The sequence below is a fragment of the Juglans microcarpa x Juglans regia genome, chromosome 4S (genome assembly GCF_004785595.1).
Source record: "Juglans microcarpa x Juglans regia isolate MS1-56 chromosome 4S, Jm3101_v1.0, whole genome shotgun sequence".
In the NCBI taxonomy this organism is placed as follows: Eukaryota; Viridiplantae; Streptophyta; class Magnoliopsida; order Fagales; family Juglandaceae; genus Juglans; species Juglans microcarpa x Juglans regia.
This window is the reverse complement of record NC_054601.1, coordinates 3,436,716-3,448,573: the sequence shown is the minus strand read 5'-3', so window position 1 is coordinate 3,448,573 and position 11,858 is coordinate 3,436,716. Positions and strand designations below refer to the sequence as shown.

Sequence of the window (11,858 nt, the reverse complement as noted above, 5' to 3'; positions counted from 1 at the left end):
GCAAAGCAGAAAAAGTAGACAGAAAATATAAAAATGTTGTACTGACACATCTGGCAAAATATAAAGGATAAAAATAATAAACCCTGAGAAAAAGTATACAACGAAAAAGGAACTGACATAACTGCCAAAACTTAAAAGGAGAAAATAATAAATTCAAAATAACCTAATACTCAATGGATAAAGATGTGAAAAACTGCAAAACTGACAAAAGGATAAGAAAAAGTATACGTACTACCTGACCGACTAAAAGCTTCTGAATTAAGCAGAAAAAGTATATAGCAAAAAAGCATGAAAGTGGTGAAACGTAACTGTCAAAACTTAAAAAGAGAAAAATAATAAACCCAAAATAACTGCTCCCAAAGCTGCCGTGATGACTTAACGATGATTTAACAGAGAACTAGCGGAAAACAAGAATTTCCGTTTGATGGCGTTAAATAGCCACTTATATAATAGAAGAGATATAGAAAAACTCTACTTGCAACCTGCTGGGGAACCCTCACGTAATCGGGTGGATAAAAAATTTTATTTTTTCCACCTCTCTCTTCATTTCGTTTCCTCTCTCTCTATCAATTTTTTCCTACCATCTTCTTCCTCTCATTCTCCCTCTCAATTTCACTCATTTTCTCCTCCCCCCTCTCTTTATGCTTTCTCAATATCTATAGCTATGAGATTCAGTGGTTAGCTTGTTGGCGACTTGTCGACAGCCAGAGCACTAGGCTGGGCTCCTCCCACTGCTTTTCTTTTTCTTTTCCCCTCAATTAGTGAGCAAGCTCAATAATTTACCATATATTGATTTTTCAATAGGTACGCGATCAGAGCACCAGGCTAGGCTTCTCCCACTGCTTGGGAGCTGACCATCAAAAGTTGAAAGTGTAAGTATATAAACTCGTAAAGTAAATAAAAAGTAAACGTAGATAATATACAAAAAGGGAAAAACACCCACTTCCAACTTGCCCAGATAACTTACCCCTCAATATGCAGCTTATCTGTTGACTTATTAAGATCCTCTGTTTCCTTACCCTCTGACTTTGGTGGAGAATCAACAATAGTAAGTCATGTGTTCAATTCAAAATAACAAATTCGGGTCATTTACCTTTACCTTGCCCGGGCAACCAATACTTAGAATCTTAGATAAAGTATTCCATACTTAAAAATTAAAATTTGTAGACAATTGTTTTGACAAGTATAAATTAAAATTCGTAGACAGATCAAACTTCAAAATTCCTTAATCTTCCAAAAGTAAAAAACCCAGAGCATGTTCATAAGCACAATCCAAAAACAATAGAGTTGAGTTTCAGTGAGTTATGGAAGAGGCAAGTGACGGCCTTGTCTGAGGAAGTTTTGGCCTTCTGAGCATCCAAGCCTCCCAATTCGGTCTTCTGCTCCTGCTCTTTTATTGCCATGAAGGGCCTGCTAGACTTGTCGACGGCCAGCACCATTTCCCTCCTACTTCGATGTCACTCTTCTCTGCTCTTTGGTACCAAGAACGAAAATCAGAAAGAGAGTGATCAATGCATGACAGTCAAGAGGAGCGTAGACTACAGACGAAAGGGGGTTTACTAGCTCACTCTCGTTCTTCTCCAAAGCCCTAAGATTTGGATTCAGAGAGAGAGGGTAGATACTTACAGAGGAAGTTCTAGAGAGAATGCTAGATGTTGGGCGTCTTCGTCGGCGTGAAAGATTGTAATACCCCCGATGAACTGTGTTAGCGTGGAATGAAGGTGGAGGGGAAGGAAATTGCAGTTGTATTGAGATTGTGAAATGCTAACGTGTCAGCCGGTTGCATAGCAATTCCGCATGGCCAGTTGTACCTAGCAGAGCTGTTATATATATGTATATATATATATATATATATTTATATATACACACACAATCTCAATACAACCGGCCATGCTGATATATATATATATATATATACACACACACACACACACACACACTTTTATACAATAAAATAAATATATCGTTGTTGCGGAAGCTAGCTATCAATTATGCTAAACAAATAATTGGTATTTTTATTTTTTTAAAATTATGATAGATCTTAATATAATTTGTGTATTAACACACTAATTTATATGTAGTAAAATTCTAAAAATTTATATTTATTTATTTTCATTGGGAACTTTGGTAGCCATGAGGTATACAATTTTGTAAATGCTAACTCAAAACAGACTGAATGATAAATAGACTTCCACTCGATTAAAGACAAGGTATGATCATATCCATGAAAACTCGAATATTTGAGACGTGGCTTGCCTCTTGTTGCATTCTTAACAAGATATCTCCCAATAAAATTAATGCATAAAAAGAAATATACAAAGTGACGGCTCCGTTTGGATTAGGAAAGACTTTCATTTCATCACATCTCATCATTACAACTTTTCTAAATTTTCATATAAAATATAATGAACAATTCAATTTTTTCAAACTAAAAACAATAATAATATTAAAAAATAATGTTATTAATATTTTTTTCGACTTTCATCTTTCATCTAAAGCCATATCATTTCATCTCTGAATCAAAACTAGCCATTTGTGTGTTAATGAACAAAAAAGTCGAGAAATTTATTATCCGCCATCTAAATTAGCATTGGTCTATGCATATGCATATGCAAAGTCATATTTGTATAATATGACCCTAAAATCCTCCACATTGGCTTATGTATATCCAAATATTTAACTACCTATGAAGAGTGTTTATCTAAATTTGGATAACCATTATTCACCCTACAAATCATATTTAATCATTATTTATCTCTCCTCCCGCTCTCTCTCTCACAATCTTTTCCTTTTCTCCCTCATTCAACAACACAACAAACATTCACTTGCATATTCATTTTATTATTATAATATATTATATATATATTTTTTCATTTTATTATATTTTTAATATAATATATAAAAAAATTATATTTTTTATTATTGCATTTGTATTATTAATGTCAAATGTATGTAGTGGATACTAATTGAAAAATATATATAAAAAAATTGATTTTAGCAAAAAATTAATAATAATAAAATAATAATATTTTATTATTATTTTGTCTCAAATATGCATAAGCCAATGTGAGAATTTTGCTTGAATGGCAATGTGGATATGAAAAAGAGGTGATTTTGTATATGCATATGCAAACTCATATTTGTATAATATGACCCTAAAATCCTCCACATTGGCTTATGCATATCCAAATATTTAGCTACCTATGAATAATGCTTATCCAAATTTGGATAACCACTATTCACCCTACAAATCATATTTTAATCATTATTTCTCTCTTCTCCCACTCTCTCTCTTTCACAATCCTTTCCTTTTCTCTCTCCTTCAACAACACAACAAACCTTCACTTGCAAATTCATTTTATTATTATAATATATTATATATATTTTTCATTTTATTATATTTTTAATATAATATATAAAAAAATTATATTTTTTATTATTGCATTTGTATGTAGTGGATGCTAATTGCAAAATATATAAAAAAAAATTGATTTCAGCAAAAAATTAATAATAATAAAATAATAATATTTTATTATTATTTTATCTCAAATATGCATAAGCCAATGTGAAAAATTTGCTTGAATGGCAAAGTGGATATGCAAAAGAGGTAATTTTGCATATGCCATAGACCAATGCTAATGCTAACATGTCAATAACTATCATTGCAGCAAATAATTGATGTATTAGTTGCTCAAACATATCAAATAACACAATGTCACTACAAGAAAAATGAGTATTTATGACGAATTATTTGTAACGAAAATGAATAATTATGACGAGTATAGACTCATTTTGGCAGAAAATAGTCATTTTAATAAAAAATAACTCATCACAATTAATCAATTAACATCAAATCCAAACCTGTTATCCGCCTTTTTAACACTAATTATTGCATTATGTAACACACCCCAGATGTCTGATAAAAATACTCAAAGACCTGCTCACTTCATTTGTGAATTACAATTGCAACAGATTGAAATTGAGGATAATCCTTTAACTTAGAAACAACGACTGATTTCTTAACCATTTCGCCGAGAAGGAATGCAACCCATACACCAATAATGGCACCGATAGAGTGGGCTACAAAGCCCACAAGTAGTCCAAAAACATAACCATGACCACCAAGCGTTAACACTGATGCTGGAACATTCAACATTGTTAGAGGAATGTACGCAACAACCAGCACAACAGGACCCCAAGGTCCAAGATCCTGATCAATCCATAATAACAATTCCTTCAAAATCTTGTCGACAGGGAGAGTGAAGCAAGTGGTTGAATAGGGAAATCCTTTAGAACCCATAATAATCGCGATCTTGCTTTTTATCCTTCTGTGGGTAGTGGGAATGACAGAGATAGAGAAATCCCCCATGGTTTTGGTTGTTGGGTCTTTATCCTTGTGAGCGACGATTACGAAAGAAAAAGTAGAGCACGATGGGCAGAAGATGAGGAGAGAATCTTATGGCCATTTTTTTTTCTCTTCCTCTGTCAAAGAGTTTGAAAACAACTTTAAGTGGTAAAAATCAAACAGTTGAGGAGTAATGTTCTTATCTACTGAAACTTGCAACTTAGTCATGTCTTGTTTGTTTTCAAGAAGTTCAACCTTCCCTTCCAACCTGGATAGCATTTGATAGATTGATATCATATCAAACCCGATTTGACAAAGGTTTGATTTCACCTCATTCAATCATTTGCAATAAGCTTGGTTGTTTCCTTATGCTTCTCCACCTTCCAGTCCAAGTTCTCCAGTTTCTTGGTTAGATGTCTCTTAGTTGCACCCAATGCTTCATGGACATGCTCTAATTGTTTGGACACAATTGCAACATTTGCCATATTGTGCTTAGTTACATACATTATATCAGAAAGCGACCAACCCTTCCACCACATGTAACAATATCCCATTACTCCAAGTGCTACAAAAGCCGCTAAGTAGGGACTATAGCTCCCATTCGATGATGAATCCCCATTGAAGATGGTTACAAGATGGGACACTGCCAATTCCCTGATAATCCCATCAACCAAATCAACCCTCTTAGAGTTCACGCAAGCTCCCAAAAGCGCATTGAGTGATAAAACCGTGCGCTTGCAATTCCTCTCCGGCATTTTGTCAAACACTTTTTGGGCATGCTCGAACATGCTTGATTTTCCATAAAGAGAAACGAGTCGAACCGAGAAGCCTGATTTTTGTAGCTTCCGCTCACCCTGCTCTTCTATTATTCCATCCAAGAACAACTTTTCTACTTCCTTTACCTCTAATTTGTTGAGGAATCGTTTGCCATTGATGTGCTTCCATATATGTTCCTCAGACTTATATATGGTGTCTCCTGTCAGCTTACATATCAACTTCGAACGGGAGAGAGGGTCTTGCTTGAACATATTGAAAGGAGGTTTGTTTTGGGACCAAGCGAAGCTGATGAGAACCAAACTACAGCGTTTGGAATGAGAGTAGAGTTCCCTGTCTTTGGCGAGCACTTATGGCCAGTTTCCACGCACTTGAACCGTCCATTATCGAGCTCCATGGAGGTAGGTGCTCTCAGATCTAGGATGGAATCTCTGTCCTCCTCTTTGGTGGAGACTGCAACATCCTCAAGCTTGCTGACTGGGGCAATCTGAGCATCAGTGTCCTCATTCTCGCTGGCAGAAGCTCCATCTTCCTCTCTGTCTTAGAACTTTGTTGAGAGATTATAATGGGGACAAAGGCTTTTGGGGGTTATTTCGGATCCACTAGGATCAAACTTCCATCTGGTATTGAGAACTATCCCGATGGTTTTTACTTTTCCGATCATTGTATAGGTCTTGCTTGGGATGTCTAACAGAGGAAAATGAAAGAGGAGATAATTTCTGGAAAGTGATGGAAATGGAAGTTGGAGGAGGAGATTTGAGTGTTGAAAAATTAATATCGGATTTGTGACAGAATTTCTGGGAAAAGGAATTTTGACAGAACGACCCTTGGTTCGTTCTTCCCTTTCCTGCAACTCAAGGAACTCTTGTTCCAGATAGGTGAACTCTTCATTGAAGTTGTTCTTGAAGCCTTCAAAGATGTTCTTGACATCTTTGAATGTCTACAGAATTACTTCATAACGTTTTTGTGACTGCTCGATCAACTCTTTGATTTTGAGTAACGATGAGATAATTTCTTCCATTTTCATAGATTGATGAAACTGCCAAGAAAAACCTGGTTCTAGATACCACTTGTAACACACCCCAGATATTTGGTAAAAAGTACTCAAAGACCTGTTTACTTTGAGGGGAGCACCTCCAGGAGAAAAAGAGAGAAGACGGAAAAGAGAAATAAAGTTTTCATTCAGATTTTGCATGCCCTTACAAAAGTCACATTCGTCTATTTATATTGACCCAATCATTAACTAACTAGTGGACTAAAGGCTAGTACAATAAAATAAAATGAAATAACATAAGCACAACAGGCCTAATAAAGTAAGAATTGGGCCATACCCTAACCCCACTTACCCATGCATTAACACTCAATACTATGGGCCAAGTCCAGCAACTACCGAAGCCGGTTATGACTTCAGCCCCTACTGTCATTGTAATTACAAGTGTGACACATTAATATATTTGATGCAGTAGTCATCCATTGAACCAATCGATTAGATTAATGCAAGATTCAAATCTTAATTTTTGCCCACTTTTACATAGGATTTGGCATCATGTCGATCCCTTGCCTTTTTTGTCTTTTTCTTTTTCTTTCCCATTAATAAAATTAGAAAACTTATTTCACTACTAGGAGTGATAAATGGTCGTTTCGGATTGGAAAAATCGACTGGACCAGACTGAGACGTTGGTCTCGGTCTATGTTTTAGAGGACCGAGAAGTTTCAGTCTAGTCTCAATCTAGGGTTTTCCCACCCCGGACAGGACTGGACCAAATGAAAAATTAAAAAACATTATATATATTATTTATATAATAATTGTACAATTTATTATGTAATTTTCATCTAACCTATCACCATTAACAATATAAAATTTTAAATATGTTATTAACACTTGTTAATATTCTATCAATTAACTAATATATAATATCAATTAGCTAATTATATAGTAATTATATAAATTAATAATATCATTTTCATCTAATTTATTATCATTGACCATATAAAATATATTTTTATTGAGTTAGTTACATAATCCACATTAATAAGTTACTTAATTTGAATTTAGTATTTTAAATAAATTATTTTTATTAATTAATTTTTAAAAATAAAAAATAAATAAATGAAATAATAATTAGGTCGGACCGAACAAACTCGACTAGACCAATAGCTACCAGTCCGGTCCGGTCCCTATGGGTGTTCGGTCCGGACCGGTCCGAGAAAATGATGGACCGAAAATGACCGGATTGGACCAAAATGATGGACCGAAAATGACCCGATCGGACCGGATTGACTGATTTGCACCCTTATTCACTACTTGCCAATATTTGTCGTACCCATTCTCTACTTTTCCTCCTCATTTGTGGCATTTGTGAAATACACGGATCTTATGCATCCCTTAATTCTTGAGTAGGGTGGCAATTTGTGTTTTCAGGTTGTGATTGTATCATATCAAATCGTGAACATTAGATTATATAGGTCAATTAGAACCTGACCCATTAAGTTAAATGTATCAAACTTTCAAACATTAACCCGACTCATTTAGATAACAGGTCATATCATGTCACCTGTTTTGACTCGTTTAATAATTAATTAGAAATAAGTTAACACAACACAACTCATTTAAACTCGTTTTATGTAAATGAGTTGAACTAACAAACATATATAACCCATTTGACATGATTAACACAATTTCACACAAAAATCAAAATCTATATTTATTAGTAGCTACAATATCTTAAAAAGAATAAGACTAACTGCTAAATAAAATATCTTTATTTTTCAAATTTTAACGTATAATAAAACTAATATTACAAACCCTGCAATAACAAATATGAGCATAGATATAGAATTACAACACCGACAATAAAAATATAAGCATATTGAGAAATATCAATGTTACAACTCAACTAAAACAAAATTATAATTTTGAAATAAAATCTAAACGGGTTGATTTTGAGTACTTAAGCAAGTTAAATCGTTATTGACCCATTTATAAATCGTGTCTTAATGAGTCAACCGTTTTGATCCGAACCTGTTAATTATATCAAACCCAAACTAATTAATTTCGTATCGTATTTATGTTAAATTCACGGATTGTATCACATATTGCCACTACTATTCTTAAAGCATATCTCGAGAGTTTACTCAACGAAGCCAATCACATCAACTAAAAAAATCTATTCAATATCTAAATTAGAAATGATGAAACGATGATCATGGCAAAAACTTCTCTTCCTTTTATCCTATGGGCATTTTTTTAATCATCATGGGTATTTGGATAGAGTAATACTAGATACAGTTGTTAAGTGTGTAAGTCATGTTGCGCAATTATTTTAAAAAAGAGTGAAGTTCACTATTAAAAAATTAAAATTTTTTCACGTAAATCCTATAGTTATTTATTTTTTTCAAAAGAATTGTGCAACACTTACGCACTCCTAACTACTTTCTCTTTGAGCATACCATACATATACCTAGCTACTCTTTCCAGTTTCCACGCTACTTTGTTGAAGTTAACGTACGGGAACCACCTTAATTTATTGAAGTAATTTACACCTCCAACTGTCATAAACCCACCAGTACTACGTATCACTGCATGCACAGCTTCAATGAAAATCTTAAAGGATTTATTAAGAGGGTTGTGGGTTTTAGAGATTTCCGAGTATAAAATGGCATCTTATTACTTTTCATTTATGTATGAGAAATGTCGCTGTTCATTTTATTAAGTGGCTTTTGACTTAATTAATTGACATAAAAATCACTAATTAGAAAGCATTACTCTTTTAATATGTATAAAGATTATAAAATTAAGATCGAAAAATAAGACTGCCCCATATTCTTTTTGTATAAACTAATCTTTCTTTCCTATTAATTAAAAATCGTCCTTGGAAGTTCCTCCTAAGAGCATGATCTCGTTGGCTTAGACAAAGGGAAAGCTAAAATCACATATTTTACTCTTTACTTATTTCATTCAAGAGAGATTCTCGTATTGGATTATCTATCTATTAGTCAAAATAATATTAAAATATTATTATTTTAATATTTTTTATAATTTTTATCTAATTTATTTTTCTCATATTTTATAATTCAATTCATTGTAAATTGTATATATGAACACAAGCACCTATATAATAATAATAATAATAATAATAATAATTAGTGGTGCAATTGTTATGTAGCAACAAAATGAGAGAGAAATTAATATAAATTATTCAATTGAGAGTCATGAACAGTAATTACCATATAAACATAAATAGTTACTGTAGCTAGCAAGCAATATATTTATCTTTTGTCTCTTCCAATATAGACCATTTTTAAGAATTATTAGTCAAATTTTAGTTTACATTCACATTTGACTAAGACAATCAAAATGCTCTAATATCCTGGTAATTAGCATTATATTGCTAGCTAGCTTTCTCCGTTTTCCTATATTGGTGTGGTACTAAAGAGGTGGAGTCCTCAAAGTCGGAATAACATTAAATTAATGCATGGGGGCAGATTTTTTCCCTGTACGTGTCTTGGGGGCTATGGCAATTAAGACAAGAAATAATCTAATGTGTCTCATGTGGGATGTACAAATTTATTTTTATTATAAAATATATACGACGGATGACATGAAATTACGTTAATTTCTAAAAATTTTTTTATAACTGTGTATAGCACGTATCGATAAGAAAATTGCGAGCGAGACAAACCAAGTACTACATGACATACATGAATATTGTCTTTGGTAATATTACTGCAGGATCTTCAGATTGATACGATTACACATGAAGCAACGCCACGGAGGAGCATGAGGGCTACCAGACCGAATGTACAGCCGACCGACTATGTAGCTTGAATTGTCAAGCTGAATCTCCAATATTTTATTTTCATGTTTGGTTGCTATTTTATTTCCTTGTTAGCTGCTCTTTCCTTACGCTAGATCATTTTATTTCCTTGCTAGTATTCTTTCTTTATTCAACCATTATTTCCTTTGATGTAAACGGTTTATAACAAACCATGGAACTTGTTGGAAGCTTTCATGCAATCAGTTATCTATAAAATCTTGGTCATCTCAATACCGTGAATTGAGAGAAGGTCTCTCTGCACCGTGAGCAGAGAATTCTGGTGCTTGTACCTATAACAGATATTGCTCATGATTCTTGTGTTTCTGTTACACAAATTTTTTATTTTAATAAATTCTTTGTATCGGTTAGCCGCACATTCCGTTTGACATGTTGAACATAGTTACGCTAGCAGCTTATAGGTGTGAACTTTCTACGTATATGCTAGTTGTGCATTCATCAGACATATAGAGGGTTATCATGCTTTTTAACTAGGCTAACGGCATGCATTTCCTTCTCTCTTACGCACTAGAGGACGTTGAAAGTTATGGGTTTCCATCTCATATCATAAATGAATTGTAGCCATTTATAATTTTCTATGAAAAAAATGGCATTCGATCGATCGATGCAATAAATTAACGACTTTAACTTTAATTAGTAGTACGTAATCGGAAACCACGAATTTCATAGGAAGAAATTTGTTTGTTTTTATTAATCAACAAATTAAATTCAAGTACAATCGGTATATACAATGTAAGCATAAAGAATATATATATACACTTAGAAGAGGACGGTACTCCTAATTTTATTGATAGCTCTCACTTGTGGCGGAGGAAAATAATAATTATTACAACCAGACATTTAGAAGATACTGATAAATAAAAAAGCCAAAATCCATGCATCAAAAACTAAAAATATCCACCCAAAATACCAAATCCCTATAAAGTACATAGTAAACCACAAATTCCAAGACCAAACCAAAAACAACCGGCAAAACAGAAAACCCGCAAGAAAAGGCACATTCAAAAAGGATAAAAAACAAATAAACCAAAGCACCATACCTAGGATAGTACTACGAGATCCGCAAATAAGGAAGATCAACTCTGTCCATACGAATAAAACCTCTTAATTGGCTAGGTAACATATCACTATCACCTGACCAATCTAAATTTGAACCCTCAGCTCCCTGCTTGGCAAGCAAGTCAGTCACAACATTTTCTTCACGAAAAACATGACTCACTCTATACTCTATGCAAGATAAATAGACATGTGATTCATTTCAGAAATCTTCTAAATACCAGATATTACAATTTCCTTTAGTGATCCAATTAACAAGAAGTTGAGAGTCAATCTCAATCTCTATCTGATAAAAACCAAGCTGATAACATCAACAACCCCTTCTACCAAAACTTCTCATTTTAGTAAAATTATTGGAACCTTGCCCTAGAAATATAGAATAAGCCGCATGTAAATTACCACAGGCATCACGAATAAAACCCCTGCTCTCGTCGGCCCAGGATTACCCAAACTATTACCATCAGTATTAAGCTTTACCCAACCCTGCTGAGGTCGAGATCATCTCACCACATGAACCTTTTTAGATTTTATTGGTAAAACCAGAATATCCAGACGATTTAAAATAGGCACATCCTACTTGGAGATCCTAGAAACTTTCATGATCAGGTGCATAATTTTACGAAGCCATAATTTAATAACATGCCAAACCGATTCAACCGTGGCACCCTTGTGTTCATACCTAGCTTTGCAGCGCCTATCCCAGAGCTTCCTAGCATAAAGCATATATAAAAGTGATCCAAACCCTTTTCTTCTTTGGCTGAATCGAATTAAGAATCCACTAAATAAAGTGGTTTGCAGTACTCTAATTGATCAATATAGGCCGAGATGAGGAGTACTTCATGGTAACT

The 11,858-nt window shown here is 33.7% G+C and overlaps 1 protein-coding gene across 1 annotated transcript; it reads right to left on the bottom strand.

Annotated features, from left to right (window-relative positions):
* Positions 1–3,946: 3,946 nt before the first annotated feature.
* On the bottom strand, positions 3,947–4,369 carry LOC121262717 (TVP38/TMEM64 family membrane protein slr0305-like). Its single transcript, XM_041165309.1, has one exon. The coding sequence runs from the start codon at positions 4,367–4,369 to the stop codon at positions 3,947–3,949; it is 423 nt and encodes a 140-aa protein (XP_041021243.1).
* Between the last annotated feature and the right edge of the window lie 7,489 nt (positions 4,370–11,858).

Excerpts from the sequence above, each read along its gene's own strand:
- LOC121262717 (XM_041165309.1), bottom strand. The coding sequence starts at position 4,369 with ATGGGGGATTTCTCTATCTCTGTCATTCCCACTACCCACAGAAGGATA.